This window comes from Loxodonta africana, chromosome 2, assembly GCF_030014295.1.
Source record: "Loxodonta africana isolate mLoxAfr1 chromosome 2, mLoxAfr1.hap2, whole genome shotgun sequence".
Classification (NCBI taxonomy): domain Eukaryota; kingdom Metazoa; phylum Chordata; class Mammalia; order Proboscidea; family Elephantidae; genus Loxodonta; species Loxodonta africana.
In genome coordinates this window covers 229,606,581-229,626,517 of record NC_087343.1, presented here as the reverse complement: position 1 = coordinate 229,626,517, position 19,937 = coordinate 229,606,581, and the positions used below count along the sequence as shown (strand labels likewise).

Genomic DNA, 19,937 nt, shown 5'->3' with positions numbered 1-19,937 from the left:
CAGTTGCAAAAGGACAAATATTATATGAGACCACTATTCTAAGAACTCCAGAAATATTTTAAACACAGAAGAAAATATTCTTTGGTGGTTACGAGGGGAGGTAGGGTGGGAGGGAGAGGGGTATTCACTAATTAGATAGTGGACAAGAACTGTTTTAGGTAAAGGGAAAGACAACACACAATACAGGAGAGGTCAGCACAACTGGACTAAACCAGAAATAAAGAAGCTTACTGAATAAACCAAACAGTTTGAAGGCCAGAGTAGCAGGGGCAGAGGCCTGGGGACCATGGTTTCAGGGCCCATCTAGGTCAATTGACATAATAAAATCTATTAAGAAAACATTCTGCATCCCACTTTGGTGAATGGTGTCTGGAGTCTTCAATGCTAGCAAGTGGCCGTCTAAGATGCATCAGTTGGTCTCAACCCGCATGGAGCAAGGGATAATGAAGAACACCAAAGACAAAAGGTAATTATAAGTCTAAGAGACAGAAAGGGCCACATAAATCAGAGACTACATCAGCCTGAGACCAGAAGAGCTAGATGGTGCCCGGCTACAACGAATGACTGCTGTGACAGGGAACACAACAGATGGAGCAGGAGAGCAGAGAGATGCAGATCTCAAATTATCGTAAAAAGACCACTTAATGGTCTGACTGAGACTAGTAGGACCCTGGAGATCATGGTCCTCAGACCTTCTGTTAGCCCAAGACTGGAACCGTTCTCAAAGCCAACTCTTCAGACAGGGATTGGGCTGGACTATGGGATAGAAAATGATACTGGTGAGGAGTGAGCTTCTTGGCTCAAGTAAACACATGAGACTGTGTGGGCAGTTCCTGTCTGGAGGGGAGATGAGAAGGCCAAGGGGGACAGAAGCTGGCTGAATGGATGCGGGGAATACAAGATGGAGAGAAGGAAGGTGCTGTCTCATTGGAGGGGAGCAACTAGGAGTACATAGCAAGGTATATATAAATTTTTGTATGAGAGACTGACTTGTTTTGTAAACTTTCACTTAAAGCACGCACACACAAAAAGTGAGGATGGTGAGACTTCATCTCATTCATGTACTTTGAACATGTTATCAAGAGGGACCATTCCCTGGAGAAGGACATCATGCTTGATAAAGTAGAGGGTCAGCAAAATAGAGGAAGACTCTGAACAAGGTGGATTGACACAGTGGCTACAACAATGGGCTCAAACATAACGATTATGAGGATGGCACAGGCCCGGGCAGTATTTCATTCTGTTTTACATAGAGTTGCTATGACTTGGAACTGACTCAACGGCACCTAACAACAAAAACAACAATCTTTATGGGAGCAGATTGCCAGGTCCTTTCTCCTGCAGAGTTTCGAACTGCCTACCTTTTGGTTAGCAACCCAGGGCCTAACCATTGTGCAACCAGGGCTCATTGAGGTTCTCTACCACCCATGTTTTGGATAGGAAGATTGGGGCTTTCTGCCAGGGAGTGACTGGCCTGGGGTGACAGGGTGTGTTGGTATCAGGGCAGGGTTTGGACTCCACCCTCCTGACTACAGCCTTCACCAGGCTGCTAAGTTCCAGGGCTGGCAACCAAGCGGCGTCTACCAAAAACCACTCTGCCGTCTGCCCATAGGAAATAACAGGATTTGGTGTTTGAGAGGCCAATGATAGTAGTAACATAAACAAGGGAGTTACAATTTTTCCCTCTCGTTGTAGTTTTCAGTTTAGCAAAAACATTTTTGTTAGCACAGTAAACGTCCTCTTAAATAATAAAGTTGATATTCATACTTAAGCAAAAATGGCAGTTAAACTGAGTCATAAAATAATGAAATGGGTTCTTGCAAACATTTACAACATACAAATGTTCACCCGTCTATAGATGCAGGCCAGCCTTTTTTTGTGTGTCGGTTTGCTGACCCAAATTCCTTGTCTTTTCCACATCAACCGTCCTCACGATGCGCCATCTACATTCTCCAGCGTCAGCCTCTTTGAAGTGGAGTGATAACTTGAAGACACTTGTGAATGAGAAAGGAATCTGAATGCAGAGTCTACCTCGTGATTTATGAATTCTTTCTAATCTTTTCCTGTACCTAACTCAACAGCAAAAAGCTTTTTTATAGCAATTCACTTTTTCAGGCCTCCAAAGCATTTTAACATAGCTGCAACCCTTTTTTTCAGACCACTATTTCATTTGTTAATGTAAGATTTAATTTCATTAATGGTTATAATAGCTAGCATGAATAGGTTTGGAAGCAGGCAGCCACTCTGGGTGAACACAACTCAGTGGTGGCGGTGGGCACGGCAGAAGAGTGGGTATGGCCAGAGGGAAACTTGTCCCCCTCCCCCAGCCTTTCACATGCTGTGGGACTTACCCAGCATGCTTTGCAGAACCAGAGAGGTGGGTGGAGGGGAATCTGGGGCCCATATCCGTTACCATCAAGTCAATTCCAACTCACAGCGACCCTATAGGACAAAGCAGAACTGTTACATAAGGTTTCAAAGAAGCAGTTGGTGGATTTGAACTGCTGACTTTTGGTTAGCAGCCGAGCTATTAACCACTGAGCCACCAGGGCTCCCTAGGTCCCATAGGCTGACCTAAAACAAATATTTTTTTTAGCAACTCTGCTGTGATCCAAGTACTGTTTTCTGAGTTTTGCTAACAGGGGGCTTGTCAGACCATCTTCCCAGGAACTAGCATGGGTCCCCCAGATCTGGGTACTGCCATGTTTCCGTGGACGGGTGGCTGAGTCTGGACCCAGACAGGCTTGTGCCCTTGACCTGCCTGTCTGTGTCCTGGCAGGCCAGAGCGTGCGCATCATTGAGGACCTGGAGGACATGGACGTGCAGGAGGGCTCCTCGGCCACCTTCCGCTGCCGCATATCCCCTGCTGACTATGAGCCTGTCCACTGGTTCTTGGACAAAACGCCCCTGCATGCCAATGAGCTCAATGAGATCGAAGTCCAACCTGGGGGCTACCATGTGCTGACCCTGCGACAGCTTTCGCTCAAGGACTCAGGCACTGTCTACTTTGAGGCAGGTGACCAGCGGGCTTCGGCCACCCTGCGGATTACAGGTGGGTCACGTGTCCACAGAGTAAGGGCATGTGCCCAGCACTGTGGGGGCACGAGGGCCAAGAAAATGTAGTCTATGCCAGTGAGGGCCACAGACTCTCAAGGGCAGACCCCAGATAGCAGCTGGGCCACATAACAAGTTCTATCTGGAGCTCACAAGAAGGCCACAGGTGCTGCCCCTTGGGGGCAGGGGCCTCTGATCCCTGGGTGTTGAGCTTGCAAGGCTGAGTTGGGCTCTTTTGTGATGGTTTTGTTGAGCGTGGTATGCAGAGCTCCTGAGCCCACAGCCATCATGGTATGAGCCAAGCTGTGGCACCTCATCCAGAGGCCCAACCTGTCACCTTGACAGCCCTTTCTGTGACCATAGCCAGAGGGGAGAGACAGCAGTGGCCTGGGGCTTCACCCGTGGGCCCTCTAAGCGGCCAGCCTAGGTGCATGAAGCCCATGCAGTTTGCATCTTTTCCCTTGCCCCCAGAGAAGCCGAGCATCTTCTCTCGGGAGCTCACTGACACCACGGTCCTCGAGGGTGACGACCTCACTCTCATTTGTGAGACCACCACACCTGACAGCCCTGTGAGCTGGAGCAAGGATGGGAAAGCCCTTCGGCCCTCGGCCCGGTGTCAGCTGAGTTATGAGGGCTACAAGGCCCGGCTGGTCATCACAGACACCACTGTGCAGGACGGCGGGCGCTACAAGTGCGAGGCAGGGGGCGCCTGGAGCAGCTCTGTCGTCAGGGTCCACGGTGAGCCCGGGCAGGTGGGTGGGCTGGGCAGCCCCTGGCTGTACTCCAAGTGCCTGCGGCTCTCAGACACACTCAGGGCAGGGTGGGCAGCGGAGGGGGAAGTCTGCAGGAAGCCCGAGGTGGTAGCCCTCCAGCTGCAGATTTGCCTGTCTCCACTCCTCTGAGTGTGGGCCCCTGACCTGTGCCCCATCCCCACCAATCTCTGCGCCAGCTCCACCTCGTGCCCTCCCCATCCCCGCCTGTCTTCCCCCCCCCTGCCCCATCTCTGTCCCATTCCTGCCCTGTCTTTACCCTGCCTCCAGCCCCTCCTTGCCCTGCCTGGCCACCACCCCATCTCCGCTCCTCTGAGTGTGGAGTCCTGTTCCCCCACTAGTTTCCACCTGGTCTCCACTCTGCCTCCGCCACTCTTGAGTGTGGGGCTCCTTCTTCTGCCCTCTCTCCACCCCATCCCCTTCCATGGTCTCCAGCAGCCCTGGCTCATGCTGTTCCTCCCTGTCTCTGGGCTTCTGCTCTCCTGGTTGCTCCCTGCGTCCTCTGCGTTGCAGGACCTGTTCTGTCTTCTGCTCCCCCCGTGTCTTCTGCTCTTCTGGCTGTCACGGCTGTCCCTGTCCTTTAATTTCTCCTGCGGCTGCTCGCCTGCCCAGATTCACCTGCCCCGCACCCTCTACCACTTGGGATGGGAGGGGCCAAGTGGGGTGTCAGTACAGACGGTGTGCTGAGCCCTGCCTGTCCACAGCACGGCCAGTGCGGTTCCGGGAAAGGCTGAAGGATGTGGAGGTGCTGGAGGGCGGCGCTGTGACACTGCGCTGTGTGCTGTCCTCTGTGGCTGCGCCTGTACAGTGGCGCTATGGGGACGAAGTCCTGCGGCCGGGTGACAAGTATGGCCTGCGCCAGGAGGGAACCGTACTGGAGCTGGTGGTGCGCCACCTGCAGCCCAAGGACAGTGGGCAGTACTCATGCTCCTTCGGGGACCAGACCACCATGGCCAAGCTCACCGTGAAGGGTAATGTGCTGCCTGCCTGCCCCCGCGTCCCTCAGGTCCCTTTCCTTCAGTGTCCACGCTGAAGGTGGTGTGCTGTGTCCATTTGACCTTTTTTCAGCCCTGCCTGCCCAGTTCATAGGAAAACTAAGAAGCAAGGAGGCCGTGGAAGGGACCACGGCCATGCTGCGGTGTGAGCTGAGCAAGGCGGCTCCTGTAGAGTGGAGGAAGGGCCCTGAGACCCTCAGCACTGGTGGAAGATACAGCCTGAGGCAGAATGGGTCTGTGTGTGAGCTGGAGATCCGTGGCCTGGCTGCGGCAGATGCCGGGGAGTACTCGTGTGTGTGTGGGCAGGAGAGGACCTCAGCCACACTGACTGTGAAGGGTAAGAACTGAATGTGGTCACGTGGACCGGTAGCGTGGTGTTCGGTTGTTGATTTTATGCCAGCCATCTGCACTCACATTGCATTGTCTCCTTGACTCCAGAATATCCTTTTCCCGTGTTGTTAGTTGCTGTTGAGTTGGTTCCGACTCGTGGAGACCTTGTGTGTAACAGAGTAAAATGTTGCCTGGTTCTGTGCCGCCCTCGGAATAGGTGGCACGTTTGAGTCCGTTGTTGAAGCTATTGTGTCAATCCATCTTATGGAGGGTATCCTTTGTTTTTGATGACTCTCTATGAATTGGGATGTCGTTCCTGATGATGTGTTCAAAGTAAGTGAGCCAAAGTCTCGCTACCCTTGCTTCTAAGGAGCATTTGTTCATTCTTCTGGAAGTCTATAGTGTATTCAGTATTCTTCACCAACACCGTAATTCAAATGCGTTAATTCTTCAGTTCTCCTTTTTTATTGTCTAACTTTGGCATGCATATGAGGCATTTGAAGAGATTATGGCTTGGGTCAGGTGCTCCTTAGTTATCAAATTGACATATTTTTCTTTTTAATATTTCAGAGTGGTCTTTTACAGCAGATTTGCCCAGTGCAATATGTCACTTGATTTCTTGCCTGCTGCTTCCGTGGACGTTGACTGTTGATCCAAGTAGAATGAAATCTTTGACAACGTCAGTTTCTTTGCCATTTGTTCTGATGTTGTTTATCAGTCCATTTGTGAAGATTTTTGTTTTCTTTATGTTCAGGTATAATGCATACTAAAGGCTGTAGTCTTTGACCTTCATCAGTCAGTGCTTCAAGTCATCTTCATTTCCGGCAAGCAGGGTGCATCTGCATATTGCAGTTTGTTAACGAGTCTTCTGTTCCTGGTGCCACGTTCTTCGCATAGCCAGCTTTTCACACTATTTGTTTAGCAAACAGATTGAATAAGGAAGGTAAAAGACTACAACCCTGCTGCACACTTTTTCAAATTTTAAACCATGCAGTATCCCCTCATTCTATTTGAATGACTGCCTCTTGATCCATGTGCAGGTTCTACATGGGCACAAATTAAGTATTCTAGAATTTCCATTCTTTGTAATGTTATCCATAATTTGTTATGATCCACACAATTGAATGCCTTCGCATAGTCAATAAAACATGGGTAAACATCTTGTATTTTCTGCTTTTAGCCAATATCCATTTGACATCATCAGTGATATCCCTCATTCCACATCCTCTTCTGAATCTGGCTTGAACTTCTGGCATTTTCCCGTTGATGTATGGCTGCAGCTGTTTTTGAATTATCTTCAGCAAAATTTTGATAGCATGTGGTATTAATGATATCATTCTATAATTTCCACAGTCTGTTTGCTTGCCTTTCTTTGGAATGGTCATAAACATGCGTCTCTTCCAGTTGGTTGGTCTTCCAAATTTCTTGACATAGGTGAATAAGTACTTCTAGTGTTGCCTCTCTTTGTTGAAGCATCTCCATTTGTATTCTACCAATTCCTGGAGCTTTGATTTTTGCCAGTGCCTTCAGCATGGCTTGTACTTCTTCCTTCAGTACCAGTAGTTCTTGATTATATGCTACCTCCTGAAATGGTTGAATGTTGACCAGTTCTTTTTGGTATGGTGACTCTGTGTATTCCTTCCATCTTCTTTTGATGCTTTCTACATCATTCCATTTTTTGCCTATGAAGTCCTTCAGGATTTCAACCATTGGCTTGAATTTTCTCTTCAGTTCTTTCAGCTTGAGAAATGCCAACCATGTTCTTTCCTTTTGGTTTTCTAACTCCAGGTCTTTGCACGTTTCATTGTACGGTGAAACCTGTGAGAGCCAGAATTTGATGGGATTGCCTTGTTTTTCTGGCTCTTGCAAGTTTTCTGCCTTTGACAGGGTACAGCCTTGCCACTTTTCTATCACCCCTTTTAGAGAAAAATATTTGCGTTTTCCTTTTCTGATAGGTTTCTGCCTTACACAGGTTCCGGCTTTTGCAGGTTTTACTGTAATACTTTACCTTGTCTTCTTGAGCCACCCTTTGAAATCTGTTTAGATCTTTTACTTCATCATTTCTTCCATTCTCTTTAGCTACTGTGCACTTAACAGCAAGTTTCAGTGTCACGTCTGACATCTATTTTGGCCTTTTTCTTTCCTGTCTTTTTAATGACCTTTTACTTTCTTCATGTGTTATATCTTTGATGTCATCCCAAAACTTGTCTGCTGTTAAGTTATTAGTGTTCATTCTGTTCTTGATATGGTCTCTAAATCCAGGCAGGATGTATTCATGGTTGTACTTTGGTTCTTGTGACTTGCTTTGGTTTTATTCAACTTTACCTTGAACTTGCACATGAGTAATTGATGGTCTGTTCCACAGTTGGCCCCTGGCTTTGTCTTGACTGATGATACTGACCTTCTCTATTGTCTCTTTCCAAATTCCCTTTCCACTTCCCGGGTTCTGCATGACCTTCCTGTTGGCTGGACTGGCAGAAACCAGAATGTGTAGCCAGCTCTCCGCCCGTTGTGCTGTCCCTTGCTGTCTGTCCTGTTGAATTTTGTGTCTCCCCCTCTGTCCTGCCCGGTCACGTCTCCCAAGTCCTCCAGAGATCTGATGTTCTCCATGTCTGTTTGACCATTCCAGCCCAGCCTGCCCAGTTCATAGGAAGACTGAGAAACAAGGAGGCCACAGAAGGGTCCATGACCACGCTGTGCTGTGAGCTGAGCAGGGTGGCCCCTGTGCAGTGGAGGAGAGGCCTTGAGACCCTTAACACCGGGGACAAATACAGCCTGAGGCAGGATGGGGCTGTGTGTGAGCTGGAGATCCGTGACCTGGCCATGGGGGATGCTGGGGAGTACTCGTGTGTGTCTGGGCAGGAGAGAACCTCAGCCATGCTGACTGTGAGGGGTAAAGACCTTGTGTGGCCACATGTGCTGGTGGTGTGGTGTCTGAGCACATGTTCATGTCCCTCTCTCCCGGCCCCTGTCTGCACTGTGGTCTGCTTGTGTGTGTCTCACTCACTCCTGAAGCACCTGTTTCGCAACAGCTGCTGTATGTGGGCCAGCCTCCATTGTGAGGTAAACAGCAGAGGGTAGGAGAGGCCCTTCCTGCCCTTGTGGAGGTTACAATTGAGGTAGAGGAGACAGCTTCCGGGTAGCAGAGCCAGAATGGTGTTGGAGGCAAGCTAGAGGGCCGTGTGGGAGCGTAAAAGGGGGAGTGGTGGGCCGGAGCTGGTGGGCAAGCGAGAGTGAGAGCTGGAGGACAGAAAGAGGGTTATCGTGCATGTGGCAGAGTGTGAGCGGGAAATGGATGGGAGGGCTTGGGTGTGGCATCCGCAGGGAAGGAGGGACGCCAGGTGCAGCTGGGAGAAGCCTCCTTTCATCTCTGCTTGGGTGGAAGGGATGTGGGCAAAGGTGTCCCCAGCAAGCAGGCTGGTTGGTATGGGGGTGGTGAGGCACTGGGAGAGGGCCAGGTGGGACCACATCCTGTGACACTGCCTTGGCCACACCCGCCTGTTGTGTGAGCATCCCTGTAGAAGGGAGCAGGGTTGCTGGGCTGCATTTGTGGGACAGTGGAGCATGGGCAAGACAGGCTTAGAATAGCAAGGTATGGGTGGGTGCTGGCGCCAGGGGTAGGTGTAACAGGAGGGGTCCCTGGTGGAGTGAGTGGTGGCCTCTGTGTGTCTGAGTGGCTCTCAAGGCTGATGAGGGCATCAGTGGCATTTCCCTGGCATCAGAGTCTCAGGGCGGAGGTGTGCTGAGGAAGCAGAGCTGAGCAGCTCCCCGTGACCCTGTGTCCCCAGGCCCTGACCTTGCTTGCCGTGTGCTTTCCTCATCATGTCTGTGTCCTGTTTCTGATCTGCAACCTCCAGAGGGCCTGACAGCATGTGTGTCTGACCCTGCCTCATTCTGCCCACCTAGTTCGCAGTGTCTGAGGAGGCCGCAGAAGGGACCACAGCCATGCTGTGGCATGAGCTGAGCAGGACAGCCCTGTGGAGTGGGGGAAGGGCCCTGAGACCCTTATCACTAAGGACAGATGCAGCTGAGGCAGAATGGGGCCACGTGTGAACTGGAGATCCGGGGGATGCCAGGGCAGGAAAGGACCTCGGCCAGAGCTGGGTCTGCCCAGGAGGTGAGGACCTCTGGGCTCCACCCTTCCACCCAGAGCTCATGTCACATTGGGGACAAGCGCCAGGCCCATAATGGCCCTGGTCCTCTGTGTGGAAGGCACAGACCTCTGGAGGCTTCACTTGACTCCTGTGGAACCAGGACTCTGCCTGGCACAGCTGGCAACCCAGTGAAGGCACAGCTCCCACGTCGGGGGTCTAGATGCTCAGGGCCCTCTGGAGGCCTGGGTCACTTCCTACAGGGGACGCAGATGGAACAGAGACAGGGCGAGGCCCCCGTCCCATGTCCTGGGTGGGTCATAGGAGCAGCACCAATGGAAGGCTTGGGCACCACAGGGAGGGTGGACGGTTGGCTCCTCTCGGAGGAGCAGCCGCCTCATGGGTGCAGGAGCCTGGTGCTGCACCCGGTGGGCCCTGGGCTCCGTCCTCAGGCCAGCTCACCCTCCCATGATGAAGGTGGAGCCTCCTGAGCTGGGGAGAAGGTTGTGGGTCCAGAGGCAGGTCCTCCCATCATGGCACGATGTCAGATTTCTTCAGGGGGCCCTGTCTGCAGCCCCCATGCCTACACCGTCTCAAACTTCACACCTGTCATACCCGCTGGGCAGCCGCCATAGCTGTGGCTCAGAGATCTGTCACGTGGTCACAGCCCCTCAGAAGAGAAACCACCCCAGGAGGAAGCCGCTCTCACCTAGAACCCAGCAGTGCTGTTGTCAATGGCAAGGTGGCCAGCCACAGGATGCTTAAGGAAGAGTCTCCTTGGGAAATAGGGCATGTGCCCTAGTTGGAGGGAAGCTTCATTGGTGGTCAGCACCTGGTCTACCCCTCAGTATCCACACCAACTTAGCATCCCCTAGTGTTAAGTATTGAATTGTATCCCCCAGCCCACACCAGTAAATATGACTGTGTTTGGGGAACCGGGATTTTTTTTCTTCACAGATGTTGTGAGTTAAGTTATGGAAGTCATGCCCAGCGGCGTGGCTCCTAATCCTAATTCCTTCCACATGATTTCTTATAAAAGCGAAGGACAGACATGGGAATAGAGACACACAGGAGAATGATCTATCTACAAACCATGTGACGATCCATCTACAAGCCATGGAAAACCAAGAAATGCCCGGGGCTGCAGAATCTGAAAGACTCAAGGAAGGATCTCCCCTCAGAGCCCACAGGAAAAGAGCATGGCCCTGCCAATGCCCTGCTCGCAGACTTCCAGTCTCCAGGATGAAGAGACTATAGATTCCTGTTCTTTAAAGGCACCCACTTTGTGGTATTTTGCTGTGGCAGCCTGAGAAGACTAAGACCTCTTCTAAGGGACACTGAATGGGGGATTCCTGTGCTTTCAGAAGGCCACATGTGACTATTTTACCCCAAGATGCCCTGAACTGCTGCCCCAGTAAAGGCCCCAGTAGAGGAGGGACCGGGCACATGGCTCCACCTTCTGCTGGCTGGTTGGGTGGGGCAGGCACCACATCCCGGCTCCGCACGCCTTCCTGTTCATACGTGCTCCATGCTACTGGGTTGAACAGCTTGTTCGCATGACATTTCTTTGTCCTTTCAACCTACATGTGCCAGGGTGGCTGCAAGCTAGGCCCTGCCCGTGCCGAAAGCCCAGTGCTCAGCAACAAGGCCACCTGTGTGACCATGACAGAAGATAGGCGGGTCCCATCTCTTCTCCAGCTGTGCAGTCCCTGCTTAGGGTCTATCTAGAGTATTCCCAGCCTCTGGGGAGCAGCAGAGGTGCAGGAGCTGAAGCTAGAGCCATGGGGGTGGGAGTTTTAGGAGCTTTTCTCCATCCTTCTTCTGCTGCCTGTGCCAGTCAGGATCATGGGGCAACCAGGAAACATGGAGGCCACTGAAGGACCTTGGCCACACTGCAGTGTGAGATGGCAAGGCCACAGAGTGGGGAAAGGGCCCTGAGACCTGAGGCAGAAAGAGCCACCTATGAGCTAGAGATACGTGGCCGGGGCACATGCCCCTGCTCACCACCTTGGCCCACTATCCACAATCCTGGGCCGTCTCTGTGGTGTCTGCATGAGAATTCCCACCTCCTCCGTCTCCTCTGCTAACCTCTGCCTGGGTAGCTCAGCCCAGCTTCACGTGCTCCTCCTACCACGCTGCTTCCCACACCACGTGCCCTTCTGCTTTCTCATTTTCTCCCTTGTTTTCTCCATAGTGCATATGTTCCTTTGTGGGTGTCTGCCCTGTACTCAAAGTCCTCCAGACAGTTAGATGTTATATGTGTCTTTTTGGCCCTTTCAGCCCTGCCAGCCAGATTCATACAAGGTCTGAAGAGTGAAGAAGCCACAGAAGGGGCCACGGTCATGCTGTGGTGTGAGCTGAGCAAGACGGCCCCTGTGCAGTGGAGGAAAGGCCCCAAGACCCTCAGTTCTGGGGACAGATACAGCCTGAGGCAGGATGGGGCCATGTGTGAGCTGGAGATCCGTGGCCTGGCTGTGGAGGATGCTGGGGAGTATTCATGTGTGTGCGGGCAGGAGAGGACCTTGGCCATGCTGACCGTGAGGGGTAAAGGCCATGTGTGGCCATGTGGATCAGTGGAGTGGTGTCTGTACCATGGTGTCTCATGTCACTACCTTCTGCCTTTGTTTGTGCCAAGGACCCCATGAGACTCCATGGATATCTGTTCTCCATCTCACTGGTGTCCCCTAGATTCTTCCAGTCCTCAATGGCTTGACCAGTAGATGTCGTGATGTCCATGTTCATCTGGCTCATGCTCACCCCTCTTTGTCCTCTGTTCTCCTCATGACCATTTGTTCCCCTCACCATTTGTTCATTGGTTTCCTTGTCTATCCCTTTAGTCCTTTGGTAGTTTATGTGTTTCTTTGTGGGTTTCTATGTCCTGTACACAAAGTCCTCCAGACAGTCTGATGTTCTCTGTCTCCATTTGGCCCTCCCAGCCCTGCCAGCCAGATTCATACAAGGTCTGAAAAGTGAGGAGGCTATGGAAGGGGCCACGGCCCTGCTGCGGTGTGAGCTGAGCCAGGTGGCCCCAGTGGAGTGGAGAAAGGGCCCCCAAACCCTCAGCACCGGTGACAGATATAGCCTCAGGCAGGATGGAGCCACATGTGAGCTGGAAATCCATGGCCTGGTCATAGAAGATGCTGCAGAGTATTCATGTGTGTGCGGACAGGAGAGGACCTCAGCCACGCTGACTGTGAGGGGTAAAGACTGCATGTGGCCATATGGAGAAGGACAGTGGTGTCTGCACCATGGTGTCCGATGTCACCAGTTCCTGCCTCCTTCTGTGGCTAGGTCCCTGTGAGACTCTGTGGGTATCTGTGCTCTCTCTGACCAGGGTCTCCTGGGTTCTCGAAACTCCCTGATCCCTTGAATAGTAGATGTCATGATGTTCATGTTCACGATGCTTATGTCTATCCTCCTTTATCCTCTTCCCCCCATGACCATTTGCTTCCCTCACCATTCGTTTGTTTGCTTGTCGATCTCCTTCCTCCTCTGGGAGTTTTCGTGTTCCTTTGTGGGTGTCTGTGTCCCTGTACACAGTCTTCCAGACAGTCTGATGTTCTCTGTGTCCGTTTGGCTCTTCCCAGCCCTGCCAGCCAGATTCATACAACGTCTGAAGAGTGAGGAGGCCACTGAAGGGGTCACGGCCATGCTGCGGTGTGAGCTGAGCAGGATAGCCCCTGTGGAGTGGAGGAAGGGCCCCAAGACCCTCAGCACTGGGGACAGATACAGCCTCAGGCAGGATGGGGCCATGTGTGAGCTGGTGATCCATGGCCTGGCTTTGGCTGACACTGGGGAGTACTCATGCGTGTGTGGGCAAGAGAAGACCTCGGCCACACTGACCGTGAAGGGTAAAGACTGCATGTGGCCCTACAGGGACCTCTATATTCCAGCCTAACCCACCTGAGCTGTGTCTCCACTGTTTCTTGATGTCACCCTCATCTTGTGTCACAGCACCCATCTGTCTAATCCGTCTCACAAACCACATAGATAACCACTGTGGGTTGGCACTGTCCAGGCCCTGGGGACACACTGGTAAAAGGACCACAGATGCCTGTGGTCAATGGAGTACCTGGGGACCAGGGGCCCTGAGAGAGAGGACATAGGTGGAGCAGTCCCAGACAGGTCCAAGGTCTAGAGCACCTTTGGGAAGCTGGCATGTAGCCAGGGCTGCAGAGTCAGGTCTGAGGGAATGTGTGGCCATTTGAAGAAGCAGTGTCAGGGTGTGGCAGGGGAGAGGTGGCCAGACAGGCGGGTGCCCTGCATCTGGCTGCAGCAGGGGTCACAGTGCACGGCCTAGCCAGCTGTGAGTTCTGAAGCTCACACTCTGCCTCAGGTCTGGAGAGAGCCATGGAGGCTGCAAGATGGAGACTTGGGGTGTAGCTGGGTGACCACGTTTGGGTTCTTTGGGGTCTAAATGATCTGAGCTGAAGGAGTGGAGCAGATGGGACCAGGATAGTGTTGTGGGGCAGAGGAGGTGGTTCCTGTGTGGGTGAGGAGAGGCAGTGCAGATGAGCAGAGATTGGTGTGCCCAGGTGTCTACAGGCCCGAGCAGTGGTGGGAGGTGCTCCACCTGCGATGGCAGCGTATTTGGGTGGAAAGCCAGCAAGGGTGAGTGGGATGTGAAGACTGGGAAGAAAGATGTCCATCACTTTGTTGGGTACATGGGTTGTGAATGTGGATGAGACCTGGCATGGTGCTCAAGATGCAGAGGAGGTGACCCTTAGCTGGTAACTAAAGGCCAAAGCTGAAGACAGAGGCCCCTTTGAGATGATGGGAGACCTGTATGGAGTCATATCACTTCGCTGCTTGGTGCCTGAACAGGCCGAACATAGGAAGACACAACAGCAAACACTGCTTGGTCTGCCCTCACTCGTGGCTCTAGTTATCTCTGCTTTTTTTTCCCCTCCTGGGCATTGGTCTTGTCCCCCAAGGCACCCAGAGGGTTTGATGGATTCTGTCCATCTGGCCGTCCCCAGTTCCATCTGTTCAGTTCATCCAAGATCTGAAGACCAAGGAGGCCATGGAAGAGGCCATGACCACACTGTGGTGTGAGATGAGCAAGGCAGGCCCTGTGCAGTGGAGGAAGGGCCCTGAGACCTTCAGCACTGGGGACAACAGATACAACCTGAAGCAGATGGGACCACATGTGAGCTGGAGATTCATGACCTGGCCATGGTGGATGCTGGGGAGTATTTGTGTGTGCACAGGAAAGAGAGGACGTCAGCCAGGCTGACCGTGAGGGGTAATACCTGCATATGACCATGCAGATAAGTAAAGTGGAGTCTGCGCCATGCTATCCCATGTCACCACCTTCTGGCTCCATCTGTACCAAGGCCCTCGCGAGACACAACGGATCTCTAGTCTCCATCTCATTTGTGTCTCTTGGATTCTTCCAGCTCCTCAGCCCTTTGACCAGTAGATGTCATGAGGCTCGTGTTTATCCCTCTTTGTTTCTGTTCCTCCCATTTGCTTCCCCATTTGTTCGTTTGTTCGTGAGACCATTGCTTTGCTGCTTTGGGAGTTTACGTATTTCTTTGTGGGTGTCTATGCCTTGTATGGAGCCCTGGTGGTGCATTGGTTAAGAGCTCAGCTGTTAACCAAAAGGTCAGCAGTTCAAATCCACCAGCTGCTCCTTGGAAACCCTATAGGGCTGTTCTACTCTGTTCTATGGGGTCACTATGAGTCGGAATCAACTCGACGGTAACGGGAATAGGTATGCCTTATATGAAAGTCCTCCAAGCAGTGTGATACGCTCTGGGTCCATTTGGCAATCCCAGCCGTGACAGCATCTTCACAAAAGGTCTGAAGAGTGAGGAGGTCACAAAAGGGGCCGTGGCCATGTTGTAGTGTGATCTGACTAAGGTGGCCCCTGTGCAGTGAAGGAAGGGCCCTGACACCCTCAGCACAGGGAAAAAATACAGGCTGAGGCAGGACAGTACCAAATGTGAGCTGGAGATCTATGGCCTGGCCATGGCAGATGCTGGGGAGTACCTGTGTGTGTGTGCAGGCAGGAGAGAACCACAGCCATGCTGATCACGATGGGTAAAAAAGCAGGTAGTTACATGGATCAGTGCTGCGGTGTCTGCGCCATACTATCCCATGTCAGCACCTTATCCTGCATCTGTATCCAAGCTCTCAAAGACTCTGTAGATGTCTGTTTGCCATATCACTGAGGTCTCTACATTCTCCCAGCTCCTTGACCCCATCACCAATAGATGTCATGATGTTCATATTCATGACACTCATGTCTATCCCTCCTTGTCCTCTGTTCCCCCATGACCATTTGCTTCCTTCACCAATGTTCATTTGTATGCTTGTCCATCCTTTTCCTCCTTTGGGAGCATGTGTTTCTTTGTGGGTGTCTATGTATGTCCTGTACACCAAGTCTGCCAGACTGCCTGATGTTCTCTGTGTCCATTTGGCCCTCCCAGCCCTGCCAGCCAGATTCATACAAGGTCTGAAGAGTGAGGAGGCCACAGAAGGGGCCATGGCCACGCTGAGGTGTGAGCTGAGCAAGACGGCCCCCGTGCAGTGGCAGAAGGGCTCTGAGACCCTCAGCACTGGGGACAGATACTACCTGAGGCAGGACGGGGCCAAATGTGAGCTGGAGATCCGAGGCCTGGCCGTGGCTGATGCTGGGGAGTATTTGTGTGTGTGCGGACAGGAAAGGACCTCAGCAACACTCACTGTGAAGGGTAAAAGCTATGTGGCCACGTGGATTAGTGGAGTGGTGTCTGCACCATGGCATCCTGTGTCACTGCCTCCTGCCTCCATCTGTCCCAAGGCCACCACAGGACTCCATGGTTGTTTGTTGTCCATCTCACTGGGGCCTCCTGTATTTTCCCAGGTTCTCAGCCCCTTGACCAACATCTGTCATGGTGTTCATGGTCATGAGGCTCACGTCCATCCCTCTTTGTCCTCTGTTCCCCCCGTGACCATTTGCTTTTCTCACCATTTGTTGATTTCTTTGCTTGTCCATGCCTTTAATCTTTTGGGAGTTTATGTGTCTCTTTGTGGGTGTCTGTGTCCTGTACACAAAGTCCTCCAGACAGTCTGATATTCTCTGTGTCCATTTGGCCCTCCCAGCTCTGCCAGCGAGATTCATACAAGGTCTGAAGAGTGAGGAGGCCACAGAAGGGGCCACAGCCACACTGTGTTGTGAGCTGAGCAAGGCGGCCCCGGTGCAGTGGAAGAAGGGTTCTGAGACCCTCAGCACTGGGGACAGATACTACCTGAGGCAGGATGGGGCCAAATGTGAGCTGGAGATCCGTGGCCTGGCCGTTGCTGATGCTGGGGAGTATTCGTGTGTGTGCGGACAGGAGAGAACCTCGGCAACGCTCACTGTGAAGGGTAAAAGCTATGTGGCCACGTGGATTAGTGGAGTGGTGTCTGCACCATGGCGTCCTGTGTCACTGCCTCCTGCCTCCATCTGTCCCAAGGCCACCACAGGACTCCATGGTTGTTTGTTGTCCATCTCACTGGGGCCTCCTGGATTTTCCCACGTTCTCAGCCCGTTGACCAACGTCTGTCATGGTGTTCATGTTCATGAGGCTCACGTTATCCCTGTTTATCCTCTGTTCCTCCCATGACCATTTGCTTTCATCAACATGTGTTCATTGGTTTGGTTGTCCATCGCTTTGGTCCTTTGGTAGTTTGTGTGTTTATTTGTGGGTGTCTGTGTCCTGTATACAAAGTCCTCCAGACAGCCTGAAGTTCTCTGTGTCCATTTGGCCCTCCCAGCCCTGCCAGCCAGATTCATACAAGGTCTGAAGAGTGAGGAGGCCACGGAAGGGGCCACGGCCACACTGCAGTGTGAGCTGAGCAAGACGGCCCCCGTGCAGTGGCAAAAGAGCTCTGAGACCCTCAGTACTGGGGACAGATACTACCTGAGGCAGGACGGGGCCAAATGTGAGCTGGAGATCCGTGGCCTGGGCATGGCTGACGCTGGGGAGTATTTGTGTGTGTGCGGGCAGGAAAAGACCTCAGCAACACTCACCGTGAAGGGTAAAAGCTATGTGTGGCCACATGGATTAGTGGAGTGATGTCTGCCCCATGGTGTCCTGTGTCACCACCTACTGCCTCCATCTAACCTAAGGCCACCATGGAACTCCATGGTTGTTTGTTGTCTGTCTCACTGGGGTCTCCTGGGTTCTCAACCCTTTGACAAATAGATTTCATGTTGTTCATGTTCATGAGGTTCACGTCCATCCCTCTTTATCCTCTGTTCCCCTACGACCATTTGCATTCCCTTACTGTTTGTTGATTTGTTTGCTTGTCCATCCCTTTCATTTTCTGGGAGTTTACGTGTTTCTTTGTGGGTGCCTGTGTCCTGTACACAAAGTCCTCTGGTCAGTCTGATGTGCTCCATCTCCATTTGGCCCTCCCAGCCCTACCAGCCAGATTCATACAAAGTCTGAAGAGTGAGGAGGCCACGGAAGGGGCCACAGCCACACTGTGTTGTGAGCTGAGCAAGATGGCCCCGGTGCAGTGGAAGAAGGGCTCTGAGACCCTCAGCACTGGGGACAGATACTGCCTGAGACAGGACGGAGCGAAATGTGAGCTGGAGATCCGTGATCTGGCTGTGACAGATGCTGGGGAGTATTTGTGTGTGTGCGGACAGGAGAGGACCTCGGCAACGCTCACTGTGAAGGGTAAAAAGCATTGTGTGGCCCTGTGGATTAGTGGAATGGTGTCTGCACCATTGTGTCCTGTGTCACCACCTTCTCCTTTCGACTGTGCCAAGCCGCCTGTAGGACTCCATGGTAGTCTGTTCTCCATCTCACTGTGCCCTCTGAGTTCTCCCAGCTTCTCAGCACTTTGACCAATAGACGTCGTGATGTTCGTGTTCATGAGGCTCATGTTCATCCCTGTTTATCTTCTGTTTCCCTCATAACCGTTTGCCTTCTTCATCATTTGTTCATTGGTGTTCTTGTCCATCCCTTTCATCCTTTGGGAGTTCATGTGTCTTTGTGGGTGTCTGTGTCCTGTACACAAAGTCCTCCAGACAGCGTCATGTTTTCGGTGTCCATTTGGCCTTCCCAGCCCTGCCAGCCAGATTCATACAAGGTCTGAAGAGTGAGGAGGCCACGGAAGGGGCCACGGCCACATTTTGGTGTGAGCTGAGCAAGACAGCCCCCGTGCAGTGGAAGAAGGGCTCTGAGACCCTCAGCACTGGGGACAGATACTGCCTAAAACAGGACGGGGTCAAATGTGAGCTGGAGATCCATGGCCTGGGCGTGGCTGACAGTGGGGAGTATTTGTGTGTGTGCGGGCAGGAGAAGACCTCAGCAACGCTCACTGTGAAGGGTAAACACTATGTGTGACTGCATGGATTAGTGGAGTGATGTCTGCACCATGGTGTTCTGTGTCACCACCTACTGTCTCCATCTAACCTAAGGCCACCATGGGACTCCATGGTTGTTTGTTGTCTGTCTCACTGGGGTCTCCTGGGTTCTCCCAGGTTCTCAACCCTTTGAGCAATAGGTGTCATGTTGTTCATGTTCATGAGGCTCACGTCCATCCCTCTTTGTCCTGTTTCCACCATGACCATTTGCTTTCCTCACCATTTGTAGATTCGTTTGCTTGTCCATCCCTTTCATCCTTTGGGAGTTTATGTGTTTCTTTGTGGGTTTCTGTGTCCTGTACATAAAGTCCTCTGGTCAGTCTGATGTGCTCCGTGTCCATTTGGCCCTCCCAGCCCTACCAGCCAGATTCATACAAAGTCTGGAGAGTGAGGAAGCCACAGAAGGGGCAATGGCCATCCTGCGGTGTGAGCTGAGCAAGATGGCCCCTGTGCAGTGGAAGAAGGGCTCTGAGACTCTCAGCACAGGGAACAGATACCACCTGAGGCAGGAGGGGGCCAAATGTGAGCTGGAGATCCATGACCTGGCTGTGGCTGATGCTGGGGAGTATATTTGTGTGTGTGGGCAGGAGAAGACCTCGGCAACGCTCACTGTGAAAGGTAAAAACTATGTGTGACCACGTGGATTAGAAGGGTGTCTACAGCATGGTGTCCTATGTTACCACCTTCTCCCTCCATTGGTGCGAAGCCCCCCTGTGGAACTCTACGGATGCCTGTCTCCATCTCACTGGAGCCTCCTGAGTTCTCCCAGCTTCTCAACACTTTGACCAATAGATGTTATGATGTTCATGTCCATGAGGCTCATATTCATCTCTGTTTATCCTGTGTCCCCTGTGATCATTTGCTTTCCTCACCATTTGTTCATTGCTTTTCTTGTCCATCCGTTTCATTCTTTGTGAGTTTATGTGTTTCCTTGTGGGTTTCTGTGTCCTGTGCATGAAGTCCTCCAGACAACCTGATCTTCTCTGTGTCCATTGGGTCCTCCCAGTCCTGCCAGCCAGATTCATACAAGGCCTGGAGAGTGAGGAGGCTATGGAAGGGGCCACAGCCATCCTGCAGTGTGAGCTGAGCAAGGCGGCCCCTGTGCAGTGGAAGAAGGGCTCTGAGACCCTCAGTACTGGGGACAGATACTGCCTGAGACAGGACGGGGCCAAATGTGAGCTGGAGATCCGTGGCCTGGCCTTGACAGATGCTGGGGAATATTTGTGTGTGTGCGGACAGGAGAGAACCTCGGCAACGCTCACTGTGAAGGGTAAAAGCTATGTGTGGCCACGTGGATTAGTGGAATGGTGTCTGTACCATGGTGTCCTGTATCACCAACTTCCCCCTCCAT

At 52.2% G+C, this 19,937-nt stretch overlaps 1 protein-coding gene across 1 annotated transcript in view; it reads left to right on the top strand.

The window, feature by feature from the left end:
- The window catches only part of OBSCN (obscurin, cytoskeletal calmodulin and titin-interacting RhoGEF), a 224,764-nt gene that overhangs the window by 120,896 nt on the left and 83,931 nt on the right, over nt 1–19,937 (top strand). The window contains exons 36-50 of the mRNA XM_064279626.1: nt 2,780–3,052; nt 3,526–3,792; nt 4,529–4,795; nt 4,893–5,156; nt 7,779–8,042; nt 11,521–11,784; nt 12,177–12,440; nt 12,828–13,091; nt 15,675–15,938; nt 16,330–16,593; nt 16,984–17,247; nt 17,631–17,894; nt 18,286–18,549; nt 18,941–19,204; nt 19,593–19,856. Of these exons, the coding sequence (XP_064135696.1) occupies nt 2,780–3,052; nt 3,526–3,792; nt 4,529–4,795; nt 4,893–5,156; nt 7,779–8,042; nt 11,521–11,784; nt 12,177–12,440; nt 12,828–13,091; nt 15,675–15,938; nt 16,330–16,593; nt 16,984–17,247; nt 17,631–17,894; nt 18,286–18,549; nt 18,941–19,204; nt 19,593–19,856 (3,975 nt within the window). The remainder of the gene's footprint in view (nt 1–2,779; nt 3,053–3,525; nt 3,793–4,528; nt 4,796–4,892; nt 5,157–7,778; nt 8,043–11,520; nt 11,785–12,176; nt 12,441–12,827; nt 13,092–15,674; nt 15,939–16,329; nt 16,594–16,983; nt 17,248–17,630; nt 17,895–18,285; nt 18,550–18,940; nt 19,205–19,592; nt 19,857–19,937) is intronic.